Raw genomic sequence first — 17,461 nt, 5'->3', positions numbered from 1 at the left:
CAAAAGAAAAAAAAAAAAAGAAAAAAGATAGCACTCATATTTAAGACTTTTAAATTCAGCACAAATACTTACCGCATACTAAGATAATGTACAAATACGCATGAAAGCTCCTTGTATGGATAATCATATTGTCTTTCCACTGAAAATGTGTAAAAATTCATATAATATACACAGAAGTAGACTGCAGGACTAACCTCCCCAAACATTTAAATCTAACAAAAAGTTCTACTCATGTCACATAAGATAGTCCTTCATATTGCCATACTTAAGTCTAAAATTAAGCTTATTTACGAAGGAACAAAATATATCTAAATTTGTTTTGATTCTAACTAGTATGATTATGAAGTTGTTCAATTGTTTTTTTTCATGTTGTCACAACACAATAATTTCACATAATTTCTTCTTCATATTTAAAAGTTTATTACAAGCTTTAAACAGTCTTTCACAAAATTATGGGCACTGAGAATGCTTGTATATGTCAATATGAAAAACTGTTACTAGATGTGTACTGGGAATACACTGGTGTTCCACTACATGGTGCCACTGTACGGCCTTACGGTGTCTTGTGCTGTGCTCACACAAGTTGCTTGCTAGATGTAAAATGGAAAGCCACAGTTTTGTATAAAAGATTACTATGTCAGCTGAGCTTACCATTTTCAGCACTGTGATTGCAAGGTAAAAAAGCAGTACTTGAAGACAAACAAACAAACTAAAACACAGGGATTTTGTGTCTGGTATGGTTTTTCCCATATAGATAGAATGGCGGCTGCCTGGCATGGCATGTTTGTGGTCTATTTGGTGTGTCATGGCACAGTTTGTGGCATATTGGTATTTTTACCTTTATTTCCTTTCTCTGACTGCAGTTATACTCCCAGCCTGGAGGAGTGCTGTCACTATAACCAGAAGGGAAAAGGGATCTCTTCACAGAGAGATGACTGTTTTTATGGAACATTTGCACAGAAGATGGATATCCTAATTTTAAGGTGATAAAAAACAAGGCTATTTGCACTAAATACTATGGGGCTCAGCACCATAAAAATTCTGAAAATGGTTTGCAATATGTTACTATATATGTGTGTGTATGTATATATATATTATGTGTTACCTTGGATACAAGGCTTGCTCTGTAGGCAGCTAACTGCTTCAGATATTCCTTCTTGGCAGCTTCAGTTTTCTTTTTGTATACCTAAAAACAAAGAGTGTCACATTGGTAAATTAATCTGGTTTTGTTTTTATATATCACCGGTGTGTCTCATGCATCTTCATAAAGTCTTTCTAAGTAAACATCCTTTCCTGCTCATATACTCTAAAGAGTGAAATAATAAACATCAAATATTTTAATGAAAATATTGTTCCAAGTGTGAAACACCCTTTAGCTACTTAGCAGTACTGAAAAAAAACAATATCCCTCACAGCATCTCAGGTTTAATTGTTCAAAGTGAAGTGCAGGGCGCACTTGCAAATGGGACCTTTAGGGATACTGGAAGGCAGGTGTGAGCCTTTCCACTGGCTCCCACTTGTGAGATGAGTTAAAAGCCTCTGGGGAAGACAGGAATGTGCAGGAAGACATGTGAGCTAAATGAAGGAGGAGATGATGGCACCACACAGATCAGCCAAAAGGCTTTCTCTCTTCCCTGGATTAACTGTTGGGGGCACTCAGAGAAGCTTCATGGAACTGCTGAGGATAATAAATGTTAGTCATTATTCCAGTCTTGATCCCATATCGTTCTAATTAACTTCTCAGGAGCATAGATCTATTTCTGTACAGTTCTCTCAACCTACCAAATTATTTTAAATGCGGCATGTGCACAATCTCATAATAGATTAAAAAGCTTTGAGAGTCACTTCAATTTTGCCCAAATTTCAAGATCAAAGATTATCTACAGGGCTAGGCAGGACCTCATGGCACTACAGTAACACGATGTTATGAAAGTATACGTAGATATTTAGGGTTGAAAGTTCTCAAGAGGAGAAATGCTTCCTGACCTGTAGAGCCCAGATAATGACTTGCTGTTAGCAATGTCAGTGACAAATTCAGGAACAAGCCAGCATTTCTCTTTGCAAATATTATCATGATTTTTTCACTATTTCATGTATTTTTTTTTTCTGAGACAGTAGATTTTGGAATCATGCAAGCATCTTGGCCTCATATAACTAAGCAGGACTAATTGCTATCCTTCCATGCTGTACAGAAATGCTTAAAAAAATATCCAAATGTAAAGTTTAAAAGTAAGGAAGACAACTAAGGGGAAGGAAACTTTACTTTTAAATAACTGTTGTGTTTCACAATTTTTTTAAGTCACATGGGCATTTTTTAAGCCCAGGGCAGAGATTAGTTCATATTTTCATGGGCATTTGGTTTACACAACATTACACAAAATGGAACTGCATTTTTGAGTCTCTGCTGTCCACTTCTTCAGCCAAATGCACAACCTAGGCACCAGGTGTCCAGGCACCAGGTATTGTCCGCAGAGGACAATACAAAGTGACAGTGTTAAGCTGGAAGGATCGTGTAAAACATCATGTTTTTATAAAGAATGTGCTGATGAAATGTTTTTGTTTCACTGAGGCTTGGCTTTCAGGAACAATCCTCAAATACAGGCTGGCAAAACTCAGAGGCTGCCGAAAAGGATTAAAGATTTTGCTTCCCAGGGAAGCAAAAGATCATAATGGAAACACAGAAGTCTTAGGCTTCTAAAATTGTAAATATAGAGAGGAAAAAAATATTGGTGTTAGCTGTGCAACTGTATCTGTGCCACCTTGTAATTTATCCAGATTAAGATAAGTATATAGTGTTGGCTGATCTCCTATTGTTTTGGAAAACAAAAGCAAACAAACAAACAAAAAACTAGTAATTTTCTTTTTAAGTTGTAATCATTTGTGATTAATAGAGAAATGTACAGTTTGTTTTGAGAATTAATAAAAAATTAGTCAACAATCTGTTCCTAGATGCTAAAATGAATTTATCTTGACCTAGAGAACAAAGACTAAGTTATACAGCTTTGTATATTGTAGTGGCTCTGCATCTTTCTGATAGCCAATTTAAAAAACACAGTTGAACAAAGAATTTCACACAGAATAATGATCTTCAAAAGATCATGTATCTACTGCTTCCACATTGGATTTTATTTTGCATTACACAAATATCAAAAATATACACTCCTGCTGTGCACTTACAGTCACAGCATATTGAAAGCATCCTCTGGGACCTGACTTTTCCCTCAAATAGTCATATTGCATGAGGTTAACTTAATAATATGATGCTAACAACAATTCTGTAAATCGACAACTAAAACATCACAACTTCATAGGAATATCAGCATATAGCCTTTATATTATTTCCTGCCTACTTTCCTATATATCTACCATGTTCAGCATACATATTTTCTTGCCCTCTTTTCTCAGGTTTCCTGGTGAGTCAGTAATAATCAAATGAACACCATGTCTTCCACTGTAATACTAACACTAATTATGTAAAAGGTCATTACGGCACAGAAGTTCTTACTGGATGGGAAGAGAGGGTTTTTACAACTCTAACCCTCTTTGATGGCTTGCATTGGCCAGAATGCTTACTGCAGGCTAGTTTGCCAGAGGGCAGTCAACTTGCCCTGCTCCATCACTGTAAGGGTATCACCATGTCCTCTGAGGACAATGACTCAAGCTTTTGCTGTCAATATCTTGATACTGTTGTCTTTTTGAAGACACTCACTGTTTACACAAAATACAAGTGGGTAGATGCTCCTTGCATTAGTTTTAGAAAGTCTGATTTGTTGTGGCTTATTATAAAAATTAGAGTAAGTTTTGCCTGCCTGGGCGTTGTTCATTTTCATGAGTCTGGCTGTCAGTACTTTTCTCCACAAATTAATGTTGGCCCTGGCAGTGGTACCAGTTCACTGAATTGTGCTAGACTGGACTTGTACTGGGAGCTTATGAAGGCAGGGCAAGTGGGGAGTGTCCTCTGCATCTGCAGAAGTACCTAAAACAGGTATGAGCAAGTTAGCTGCCCCTCCCAACCTTTTTTTTTTTTCTTTCTTTTCCAGCTGTGAGAATTTTTAGCCCTCAAGCTTAAATAGTTTTGTGTTGTAGTAAGGTTAACAGAGTTTCATCCTTGCAGCGCTTAGCGGGAGGAAAAAGGCTCGTGTCATCATTCAAATGTGCTCCAGAAAATGACTGAAGCTTTGTTGTATTTTGTACTTAAGATAGTGCCAAATTCTGAAACACATAATTTCCAATAATACATTTATCACTTTTCCTGTATCAAGAAGCAAGTCTCTGTTCTTTTGCTTATCTATAGTATATAGTGACAACATTTAATTTCATTTTTAACATCCCAGAAATCTCTTATGAGGTCATTTTCTTCTCCTCCTTCAAGCAAGCAAAAATTATTACAAAAGTAACTTGACAGGAGCATATATGTACAGAATTAGGTAATTTCTATCTTGCTTTACTTCAATTAACATTATAATTTAATATTGACTGTCATTCAGGAAGTAAAGGCCCATTCTTATTATAAAACTTTTTTTTTTTCTTATACAATATTTTATTTTTTGAATTGTCCCAGTTGTGGAAATGGCAGGAAAAAAACATACATATTTTCTGTATATGCAGGGTGGTCAGCTTAATTTATTCTTATTCTCTTCAGCTTGTTATAGAAACCCCAAAACACCACGATTACATTAATTTGTCTACAAATGGAAGCTGCTGGCATTATTTTCCTACTGTGAATCATGAATGCAAATTTATACAGCATAATACACAGGTTCTTAGTTTACTATTTAATTACATTTCCCAAGTGTACTCAGCAAGGTAGCTTCAAGTCCCCTTACACAGTTAAGCAAAGCAATATAGAAAAAGGTATTTTCTGAAAGAAGTATGAAATACTACCTTGTGTGTATAAGCACAGAAGATAGCAAATAAAATGAATTAGGCCACCTTGGAAAATGGATGCTCTGGGTTCTCCAGTGGTAGCATAACAGCCTGGTACCAGTTCCCAGACCATTGCAGTGGCACCCTTAAGCTCCAGTTCCCTGGGCTAACCATACATGTGGACCACAAATGCTGCACCTACACTGGAGGCTGAATTATTTTTATTTTTAGTGATAAACATCCTTAAAGTGGCTGCCCCAATTTTCACTTGGAGATAGATGGGTTGTGGGTTATATGGTTAGCCACAAGTACTCACAAATACTAGATTTACCAAATTAAAACCACAGTAGAACATCTGCACTTCTTTCTATGATGCCAACTTCTGGCCATGTTTGCTTTATGTATTTTAACTGTTGTATAATTCTTGTCTTCCTAGATCATAAATTCCTTTAGGCAGGCTTTGTGTCTCCTGTGCTTTTCTCTGTGTTGGATGATATGAAACTCATCACTGATATATATAACTGAAATATACCTGTAATGCCTTTAGCCAAGTTTTTGTTCTGGATAGTCATCCTTTCCTGATGAACTTCCTTTGAACTTGCTTGTGGAGGACTATCAACATATCAACACATTATGCAGCAGGACTCCTACTCTATCCAGTGTGGCTTGCACCCTTCAGGGAAACAGGACTCAAATGTCTGCAACCATGTCCAAATAACAGGCTCTAATGGAAGAAGGAACCATTAACTACAATCCTCTTTGATATTAGGGAGTTGGAGATAGTGAGCTAAACTGACTGATATTCTTGGGAGAAAAGGAGACTTTCAGAATTTGTGCCTCATGGTAGTCTGGAAAAGCTTTGTGTCTCCTAGCTGACAGAGCACATTACAAAGAACCATATTGTTTCCCTGGCCTTGCCTAAATAGCTGGTAGGAGGATGACAAAGAAGGGGAAGTTTTCGGTTTATCTTTGTCTCCTTAGAGGTGACACTTCCAAGCAAGTTAAATTTGTCTTTTTAAAGTGATGTAAAGGTGCCCACATTTGTTTTGATGGAAGTGTTCCATAAACCTGAAAAAACAGTATATGCAAAAACAGCAAATCAAAAAGCAACATGACCAATTTTGACTTTTTGGTCTCTGCAGTGCTATTACCCATGGGAGTATCATTTTCACAGGCTACAGTTACAGGAATGTCATCTGATAAAATATGGCAGGCTGCAATCCAGACTTAAATTCCACATTCAGATTGTCGTTCCTGGCTCTGCATACCTATGGTCATAGAGAAAACTTCTATTTTTTCCAAGTGGGAGACATATCTCTAGTTTTAATCTTTTGATTGTGCAGCAAAGGCACCTAGAACTGCACACATTCTTCTAAAATATGGAGAGAGATATTCCCACAGCAGTCAGAAAAAAATCCTCAGAATTGCTTAATGGATACTGAAATATGTTACCATTTGATTTTTAATCTAGGTACATACAGTAACAGAAGGAGGCCCAGGGCTAGCTATATGGCTCAGCAGTCTCTTAGACTGTACAGCATGAAAATGACACTTATGACATATTAGAGGCTTAGGGGAAAGAATTCAGTCTTTCTGGCATGCAGGGTAAAGATCACAGGCCAAATTCAACTCTAGTACAAATAGAGAAACTCTATGGAGTTCACTGGAAATTGCAGCCATTTACGCCAGGACTAAATTTGACCTTACAGGATCAATGCTTGCAACTTACAGGAGCAAGGTTGTTTATTTCATCAGAAGCATGTGGGATAAAAGCTGGATACAAAACAAATGACATTAAACACACAATTTATTTGGTGATTATTTGCACCTGTTGGATTTTTTTTTTTTTTAAATGGATGTGAGCCAAATGGAGCATAATAATTGGGCCTAAGTCCAGTTGTGTACACAAATGATTTAAAGCCATGTTCCCGCTGAGCTCAAATATATGGATAAAGGGTTGGGAAGAAGAATGAGTAGAAAATTAAGGCTATCATTTCTAAATATTGCTGCAGCAATACTTAGAATCAATGATCTTTTTGGCCCAGCTCTTTTCAAGCACAACAAGAAGGGGAAGTGCAGCTACAGCCAACATTCACAATTGCAGGGTATTTATGGTATGGTATTTATCTGGTAGAGTCTGTTACATGTAGTAAATAGGAAATGGGTGCTAGAATTCACCTGCCAGGTGGAGCAGGCAGGAAGCCAGAAGACTAGAGGCTGTTTAACCTTACATAGAGTAAGAAGAAACAGTTCCTGCTGCATTTTTTTAAGTATTTTTTTAAATATATTTTTTGTATTAAAAAAAAAAAAAGGTTTCCTCTCCTGAGTGCACAGTGCAATTTCAATACAGGAATTTGTCAAGAAAAACAGTGGAGCTCCAAACAGGCCTAATGTGCAGCACTGTAAAAGTGACTTTGCTAGTGCAAGTAGCTAGGAGGGAATGTGTAAGGTTTTTGTCTGTTGTGCCTATTCCTGAATCCATTTTGTCTGTAATTCACTTTGGCAGTATGCACACACAGATGTGCCTTTGCTTCCTATTCTCATTTACAAAAAGAAAACAAAGCTAAATTTAAACCTTGTGTGGTTGTTTATCTAATAAATTGAAGGTACATTCTCATCCTCTTACAAGTGTTTCAAAGTTACTCCTTGGAGATTACTTCATTAGCACAAACATAAAAAGGAAAAAAAAAAAAAAAAGGTCCTTTCCATAGAGGGAATGAGAAGAAGATAAACAAGCATCTGCACGAATATATAAGCATAAATAAGAGTGAAAAAAATGTAACTTTATGTTTTCAAAATGTTACTGACTACCTTGACCTGAAGATCTGCATATACCTCTGGAGCTATCTTAACAGATGCACTGAAGTCTCTTGAACTTCCTGATGCCCTTACTCTGGGCACTCCACATGCAAAGCCATGCAACAGGAATGCAATGACTCTTCCACCCATGGAATGAGCTTATTTGTCACATCAAGGTACATCAAGTGACACAGCATAGTGTCCCAAGAGAGAGGTTACATGTCCCTGGAGACCAGCATGAGCCAAAACCTCCTGAAACACCAATAGCAGATGCATTTGTATCTGACTCACGTCTCATACCACAAGAGAAGCTCTGGTGTTATGCCAGGAGTTATGCTACATCTAAGTGTCAGCATTTTAGTCATGAAGTGTTCATCAGCTTACTTTTAAAGCTCCTCCCAACCTACCTGATTCATTCCTGGCACTGGATAACGTGCTGCTAAAACTTCACCATTCTCTTCCCCAAAAAAGAAACTTATAAAACATGCTCAGATATTTTTTATGCCCATATTGGTCTGAGTTATTTTTACTGACCAAAATAGAAACCCTTGAAAGCTTGTGGGTTACAACGAAAATGCTAACAACATCAGAAAAATTGACACTAATGCACAAGGACTTCAATTTACTTAAGCATTGGTAACATACAATCCAAGTTCCATCAGATGTTAAAGAATAAACTGCAGCTTTTATCTAGTGGGTCTTTGAGCACCAATGAGGAGTAAATGATTTGATTTTGTAAGCTCAGAGGATTTGTCAGCTGCCTCATAAGTATAATTCTGGCTCTTCATATTCCTGCTGCTTCTAATTTAGCAGGACAGGCTCATAATTGAAGCAAATTAACTATTTACACTTGCCACTTCTACCAGGGGAAGAGGACACATCAGCAGGAAAGAATGAGTGGGAAATTAAATTCTTCCCACTTGTGTCAGATCTGCCCTTATATAAACACATTAACAGTAATTTCATGAGGCGTCAAACATAGGAATAAATACTGAGGGATAAAATAATGAGGTGTTGCCATTGAGCTAACTGTTGCAGCTAATATTATTGTGTATGAATTATGCAGCCTGAAAGAAGGCATATGTTACAGCACTCAAACAGTCGCTTCGCCTGCTTCATCTGATCGTTAAGTTTTGGGCCCCTTAGGTGAATCCATCCTTTTTCCTGCTGCAAGGCCAGTGCAACACTTAAGTAAGCCCACAGAAACACATGCTCACACATACACACGTACATGCACACACTAAGCTGTTCATAGAAGGCCAACTTCATTCCTGCTAGAATTCCAGTTAAATCACTGAAGCTACACCAGAGATTAATTTTGTTGAATAGACATTCAATTCCATTTTTAGTATAATAGCACATTTATTAAGGTCTTTGGCTGAAGTTTTAAAGTTACACTAATGTAAACAAGAACATTTTGTTTGTAATTTGCCATATATACTACTGCTTTACTAGGTCTCCAATTAGAAACCTAAGGTTTATTTAGTACACACACATCTGGTACTGATTTAAAACGACTCTCCTTTTTCATCTAAGGACAGAAAATGACCTAAGTAGCCTTTTTACCTAGTTTGAACCAGCATTCTGTCTGAAAGCCACAGACTTGACCATTTAGCATGCTGAACCCTCTTCCCTGGGGGCTGTTTTTCTCCCCTTTGCAGTAAAAACGTGTGCAAAGGGCAATGATGTACATAAATAGGCTATAAAAAGGGATGCACAGAAAAATAGTATTGACTAAGGAGAAAACAATGATCTTGACAGTAAGAGAGGATCTAGAAAAGCCACTGAAAATATCCCTGTGCTGTGGTTACAGCACTGGGGAGAATTTATCCTAGCATACTACTGCTACAGCTGCTTTCCATTCACAGGTTTACGAATCAGAACACTTTTAGAAAACATTCACAGTGAAAAACGAAGGAAAATGCACAGTCCCTGCTTCTGATTATGTGTCATTATTGTACCCAAATTAGAATTTGAGAAAAAAACTATGACATCATAAGTCCCTTTAATTCCTAGAGCTCTCTATGTATAAAGATTTGGACATACAAAATACAAACACACACCAGAGTTGTTTGAAAATGGTTGTTGTATACTCAGAAATTAAAGGGAACAGTTATAGCGTATGACACAAAAATATAAATGTCTTTATATGGTAAAATGAGAGTGGAAGTACACTGGTATATGCTTTAACCTAATAAATTGCAAGATTTGCATAGTAAGAGAATCAGTGTGTGATAACTTTTAAATATAACCCTAACCTCAGCAAGGCACAGAGCTTTTTTGTCATTCAAATTCTATTTTCTCAAACAACGTTTTCCTAGTTTATTTGCAGTTGGAAAAACATATGTGCTTCTTGCACAAACCCTTTTAAACTACAATCTAATATGTCAGGTTAATATATATATAATTTTTTTTTTACAAAGGCTTGGGCATACATATACTGCCCTCAGGTCGTTACTGTACTGCGTTTCAATACATTTACTTATTCTGTGGTTCTGTGGTCAATCTGCAGGGATAAACAAGAAGAATTCTGTGCATTTCAGAAAAAGCTGGCTCAGGTCATAGAACAGAGAAGATTTCATTCTGGCATAAAAAGACAGGGTTATTCTTCTTTCTCAATAGCTGCATTATGTTCTACTTTCTGATTCATTTATATTTACTATTTAAATAGTAAAAGGAGTTCCAATTCAGGAAACATAATTTGGAAACATAATTCTATTTAAATTCCAGAATAAGCATTTGCTTCCAAAACATAAAAGCCAGAAGCTTTATGATAATTGATTTTTTTTTTTTTCCCCGCAAGTATAATTCATCAATAAAGTATTCCTCTAATGATGTTATTGTTTTCTTAGTTAACTACTTTTGAGTTTCTGAAGCTTCTTCAATGCAAAATTCCAAATAATGCATTAATCATTAGTATTTTTAGAGTCCAATTTCCCTACCAGAGACACAGGTTTCATAACAGTTACTAATGCTCTGGATCTGAAAAATGAGGCCTTTAAAATACAGACTATCTAGTCAGTTAAGATGTCTTGTAATCATTACTTTGTACTATTAGTTCCCTAATGGAATAAAGAATGAGTTTAAATTTATTCTAGAAAATAGGATCTATTTTTTTTTTTTTAATAGGGAAAAAATCTTTTATTCTTTTTGTGCAATGCTAGATTAGAAAGAGCCTGGGCCTGGAGTTTTAACAAGTACTTAACAGATGATAATGAATAGGCAAAATGAGTCAAAGAGCAACAAAGACATGTTAACCAAACTCTTGGAATAATTGGTTTAAAAATTCAGTTTTAGCCATTTTTTCATGGATGTGTTATGTGGATTCTGCAACACATCATTCTCCTGTGTTCCAACTTAAATTAAGGACAACTGAGATAAGGAAAATAAATTGTGTTCTGCTGTTCCACTGTGGGACTTACTCAGTTATTGCTTTCAACCAGAAAAGGAATCCAAGTTAAAGCTGGAAATTTTATTTATTTTTTATACACTTAAGCCAAATTCGATGGAAAGACTGGTAACTTTCTTCTGGTACTAGTAAAACGACAAATTCCATGGAAATATGTATTCTTTTAGCTTGATCTCCATTATATGGTGCTAGACTGTTGCATGAATTTAAGTCTTCTGTTTTGTAAGCAGAGCAAAAATTATGGAAATAAAAACGCAACAGCCACATATTTAGGTCATTATGAAAAACAGGGGAGAAAAAACAGGCACAAAATTTGGCGAAATAATTTTTCTGGTTGGTGTCACCACTAGAGACAGATAACTAGACAGACATTCTTGAGAAGTCTGGGTCTTTGCCTTTCACCATGTCAGAAAAATCTGGATACACAATCCCACAGGCAAACAAGATGGGTCCAAAATATAGATCTAAGTACTTGGAGTATTCTTAGGTGTGTTAGGGCATGCAGATTCAAACATGGGGAGTGATTCTGGTCTAGGACGTTTCTTAAGGGTAGAAACTATAGTCTCTTAGCTTCGGCCTGAGGTCCTGGCTAAGTACAGCAGGTACAGCAAGTTGCTTCTTGAACTGCCTTTTGGGTAGTCTGCTGAGCAATGGCTACTCCTTGAATGGTTTAACATTCTCCCTGCTGCCAGCTTGCAGGTATGCAGGACAAGGAGAACTGGCATGAAAACCTCTTGTTTGTGAGCTTAACAAAAAGCATACTCTGAATTTTTTTAAGTCAAGAATGAATACCCACCATCATATTCCCAAAAAAGTAATGCCCAGCTATGAGAGAACCTCTGTACTGGGAAGGTCTAAACAGCCTGTCAGATCAAGGATGTAACCTTGGCCTTTGTTGGACATACTAAAAATGGTAGAAGGAAGACCCAACACAACAAAATAACCTTAATCATAGAATCTTAGAACCATTTACATGTTAGCCAATCATTTAATCACATCATTTACATGTTAATCAAGCCCAACCAGCACCCTGACTTACGAAGTCCCATCACCAAACTATGTCTCTAAAGCACCAGGCCAAGTGAGATTTCTGAACCCTAGATATAGAAAGCTACCTTTCTTCAAGCTAAACCTTCCCAGTGCTGACCTTATGCCAGGGTACATACTGGATAGAGTAAGTGCCAAATCTGGATTCTTATTACCCTTTTACCTTAACAGGCAACTAGACATGCATATACCTTCAAGTTATTAGTGAAGAAAACCTTTTTTTTTTCAAGCCCAAATGACTTTACCTACAAAAAATCATAGTACTATTTTGCTTTTTATTGCTAGACATACTAAACTATATTAATTATGTAATAATAGTATGGTCAGTGTGAATAAATGAGAGGTACTTTTGTTCCAGTACTCCCTGTATTCCCTGTCTGTCCCCACCCAGGTATCCTGTATCCAATTATAATGCCCATTCAGTATATCCCTCCACACCTGTATCTTTCTTCAAGTTCCCATTTCTTTATCTATCCAATCCATTCTGTTGTCAGATAGCAAAAATGCAACCAATAACAACAGAAAAGTGATGGTTTGCTAAAGAGAGGATGAATGGTATTTGGGGGAACAATTGGGAGCTCAGATATGTGTCAGGTCCTACTGCACAGAAATATTTTTTGGTGGCAATGTCTTCTTACGCCACGCTGTCATAGACAGTGCAATGCTGCCCTTTCTGCCCTGCTCTGAAATCTTAGGCCCACTGACTTCAGCATAAACAAATACTAAACATCATCTAAAGGTTTGTTGTCACACCCTCAACTAAAAAACTCTTTTAGTCATTTCATACGTTGACAAAAGAAATGAAATAATACTCTCCTTATCTTAGTCTCTTTAAACCATGTTCCTGATATCGCACATATTCAGGTTTCATCCCTGCAAACAAAAGAAGCTGCCTACAGTGCTTAGATGACCCAGATAACATTTTCCTGAAACAAAGCCTCTGAGCTGCAGCACATATTGTACCTGTTTTTGTTCTTCTCCTAAGCCGTCCCACATTGAAGCTACAATTTTAGAGACTTCGCCAAAAGTAGCATTGGGGTTTTGGCCCTTGATGGCTGCTTGAGTGTCTCGGAAGAATAATGCATAGGCAGACACAGGCTTTTGTGGCTCATTTGGGTCCTTCTTCTTCTTTTTTTTGGGAGTTTTGGGTTTCTTTCCCATATCTGAAGCAGGTCTCTTCTCTCCTCCATTGACCTGTAACAAAATTAGAAAAGTGCTATGAAAAATGCCAATTTAATTCAGTCCATCATTACAGTTTCTGTAACACACACACAGATTTTGGATTTTGTACGCAAAAACACAATTTTAGTTGTCATATTTGATAATCCAAATGTTGACACCATCTGACTTAGTCTCCTATATAAAATTTGCTATAAACAGTTTGGATTATGTAACTTTTCCCCTCAAAGGGCTTTATATTTTGCTTTCATGTAATTGTTATCCTTGCATGTAGTTCACTTGGTCATCTTCTTACTTCTTCCAAATTTTATCATTAATGGCTAGGACATGCAGTAAATCCAGGACATGTTTCATTACATCCTGACCACCAGTTCAGTCTCAGTCATGAGAACCTGACTGTGAATAAAATGGTTCAAGGTATAGAGAAACTACTGCACACCTTCTATTTAAAATCTGAAGAAACAAATTTTTGCCAGTATAAACAGTCTGGAACCCTTTGGAGGACCAGTTCTGATCCATCTGGATTTAGCTGCATAGTTTTTTCCTCTGCTTATATAAATGCAAATTCCTTATGGTCTGAGAAAAGGATAAGAGGAATGGCATATGAAGAGCAGTGAACGTGCACATGTGTGTACTACTTGAATAAAATAGTGCATGAGTATTTATGCAAATGTGTTACAGGCAACAAAAATTTGCCACTTAATAGCTCAGAGATCTTGATCAGGACAGCACCCTCTTTTCCTAGGTGATTTACATGCACATAAGGGGACATAAGGGGACACTGTTCAGATGCTTCAGCATAGCCCCATGGCTATGTGGTTTCTCTTGATAAGATCACTTGGTTTACTACACCTGTAGCACTGATGTATGATCTTACTAGAGGGCTCAAGATTTTTTTCTCTTGTTGGTTTTGTCCAGTGCACTGTGTACATCAAGCAGTTTGACATTTGAGAAGATCAAGAGCACTGAAATCATAATTGACCAGATCTGACTTTCATCACATGCCTTTTTTTTTTTTTGATAATGCATATCAAGTGACACAGCAGTGATATTCAAATCAGCAGAACCACATGAGGAAAATGACAATATTCACCATCTGAGCCTTTCGTATTTTTCTTATATACTTCACTGTGTGGTGCCCAACTGGACAGAGGTGACTACAGTGAACAAACTTGATCACTGTGGCTTATTAAACATGTGAACAACATGATTCCATAATTTGAAAATGAAGTTGATTGTTTCCTAGGCATTACATTACAGTATGTACTTTGTAACTTTAATACAAAGTTAACAGCCATGGAGCCTGACATCATTTTAGAAAGTATGGAGAAATAGAAGCAGTGTGGTAGCTATTATTAATTTATCCAACTTTTAGACTCTTGCTATCATTTCATCCTACAGAGTACCCAAACTGCCAGCTAAATGGTAGTTAAAACTACTAGAGAAATTGTGATTAACTAGGTCTCCCCAGTTAATTTGACAATATCATTCTAAAGTCTTCATGTAGTTCTATGCAAACTCGATAAGCAAGGAGGCTTGACAGCAATTGGGGCCAGAGTAACAGTTTTTATCTTTATTCTTTGTCAAGGCTTACCTCTTTTCAAAGTATTTTTTTCACCATGAAATTTACTGGTTCTTTGTCTATTAGGGTACCACATTACTTAAACTACTCTTAAACTAGGTGATATGCCGCAGAGACTTGTGTAAAGAAGCCTTTTGGTAAACTGTTCTGAGAATGGCTCTAAAATCGTATTTTCTAACCTGAACAATCAAGAGTCTTCAAAAACCTACTGTTAAAAAGAGAGTACTCACAGGGGAAATTTTGTTTGTCTTATATGAAAATAACTAAATAAAAAGAATACCAGAATTTCAGTACTAATAACCTTGCAAATGACTGAGATGATGGTCTACCTTATGCTCTCATCACTCTATCAGCTTCATAGACCCTACTTCTAACCACCAAAGCAGAGACAGATGGGAAATAAAATAAAAAACATATACTCTGCTAGGCATAGACTTGTGCCTCAAAATCCCTGGAGGTGTAGTTAGCTCATGGTAATCCACCTCCTGTCACGGCTTATTGCTTAATTATGGTGATGTATTTAACTTATTTATCACAAGAAAGCAATAATCTTTCACTTTAAAGAAGTGTACATTAACCATGTTGCACACATAATAGATCACAAGAATATCTAGTGTAGGATTTAAAACTATCAAGTAAGGCACATCGTTGATATCTAAATGTCCCTTGAGAAGCTGGAAAATGTCTATAAGCATATTTAAAATAAACTGCAATAGTACCAAAGCCTTTAATGGAGCTAAGAGAGCTGTTTTATGCACACTATCTTGCAGTAATCGCTGTAGTTTAAAATAGATTTTAATCAAGCACCATCTGCATAATAGGCTGAACAGACAACATAGAATTCTACTTATAACTCTTATCATATAAAGTAAATATTGTAAAACCTCTACCACATAAAGAGAATATGTTGCAGCAGTTCTTTAGTAATTGTGTTTCTGTTACTTAATTCTTGCTACTTGCAGTCCTCTCGCTATCCTTCCTCTAAACTACATTATTTGAAAATCTCTCATAAGTGATATTCAAATGAGCATAGAAGAAAACCCTGTTATCCATCTATGAAGAAATACATATTTGCAAACCAATAATGCTTCCAGCATTTCACAATTATGCTTGGCAATAACCAAAAACATGTTTAGTGATCTAACAGTATGAAAAATGACAAGAATTACATAACTGTAATATTCCAGTGTTTAGGTGGTTGGAATAAAGCATGTGGTAAGTGGCCACTTTGTTTGTAATGTTTTTTTGAGTTACTTACAACTATTGATTTTTAAGTTCTCCCCTTTTTTCTTCTTCTAACTATAGTCCCACATGTTACATTTAGAATTAAGGAGACTTAGGGATGTATACTACTTACACAAACAGTATAATTGGTCAAAGACTATAGCTCATACTTCCATGAACATAGGCCACTTTCTGACAGTATATATACAGCCTTATATTCATAGTACTGTTACGATTAATCTAATGGTCAAGCAGCCTCAGCTGTCCTGCTTTTACAGCAACACCATCTAGGACAACTGAGCTCTCTATAATGCAGTTCCTATCCTATTTTTGTGCTAGAGGGTATATGTACAATTCAAAGTCCAAGATGCCTACGTGAAACAGCCTTTATTATAACGAGTATAGCCAAAAATATTTAGCAGCTGCTGCCATTAGTTCTGTATACATTGGACTCAATTTTGAACAATTTGAATATTTATCATAGAATGAACTTCCTGGAAGCTCAACATATGAACAATTACATCAGTTTGTAAAGTTTCCTCATTACTGGCATTTGGAATATGTACTGAAATGTAGCTGAAATGGCTATTTCTTACCTGCATAGAAATTAGTGGTTCAATAGGAATACAATTATATTTCTAGTCCAAACATACATTTGCTCGTACCTTCTGTCAACACATTTTATAAATTCATGCAAACATGAACAGGACAATGAAATTTCTTTATTTTTTTTTCTCTAGATAGATATAGTTAGGGATTTCTCTACCAAATCTGCTATCAAAGAACCAGTGGTTTCTCTTTCGTTTGTAAGGTTGGACATTTAGATGACAGAAACTAACAGAGGTCATCTGACTTTGAGATGATGGAGACCTATTCCATTTGAAAATGTATGTTGTATTTTTGATCAATGCTTGTACAGTGGCAAACATCTTCTCTTGCTTGCTAAATAGCAGTGTCACTAGTGATATTAATGATAAGGTGAATTCACAGTGATTTGTTTTTTACACAGTCCTCATAGCAGGAACATCTTACTAACTTCATGAAGATGTTCATATGTGGTGAGACAGCCTTCTACAAGCCTTCAACATGTGCACTTCTATCTAAACAGAATAAGGAGTTCTAGCCCTGATCTATTAAGTAGTATCACACCTCTACATGACAGTTTATAGGAAAAAGAGAAAAGTTTAACCAAAGTTAGGTATATTCAGGTAAAAGACAGAGGTTCTCACAAGGGACACAATGACTGCCTCTTCCTGTCCACATCCAGTACCTTTCACTAGGAGGAGAATTTCTGGAGTGAGAAGAAACTTCACATATCCCTCCAAAGCAGCACTGAGAAAATTTAATACATTGTG

The 17,461-nt window shown here is 36.5% G+C and overlaps 1 protein-coding gene across 9 annotated transcripts in view; it reads right to left on the bottom strand.

Annotated features, from left to right (window-relative positions):
• Nucleotides 1-17,461, bottom strand: part of TOX (thymocyte selection associated high mobility group box) — a 223,865-nt gene that overhangs the window by 25,814 nt on the left and 180,590 nt on the right. For all 9 annotated transcript variants that reach the window (XM_005012134.6, XM_013092644.5, XM_038174659.2 and 6 more), the window contains 2 exons: nt 13,085-13,315; nt 1,106-1,186 (listed from right to left, as the gene is read on the bottom strand). In XM_005012134.6, coding sequence (XP_005012191.1) covers nt 1,106-1,186; nt 13,085-13,315 — 312 coding nt within the window. The remainder of the gene's footprint in view (nt 1-1,105; nt 1,187-13,084; nt 13,316-17,461) is intronic.

Source organism: Anas platyrhynchos, chromosome 2, assembly GCF_047663525.1.
Source record: "Anas platyrhynchos isolate ZD024472 breed Pekin duck chromosome 2, IASCAAS_PekinDuck_T2T, whole genome shotgun sequence".
NCBI classification, from domain to species: domain Eukaryota; kingdom Metazoa; phylum Chordata; class Aves; order Anseriformes; family Anatidae; genus Anas; species Anas platyrhynchos.
The sequence above is the reverse complement of the archived record's forward strand: the minus strand, read 5'-3'. Positions and strand labels throughout refer to the sequence as shown.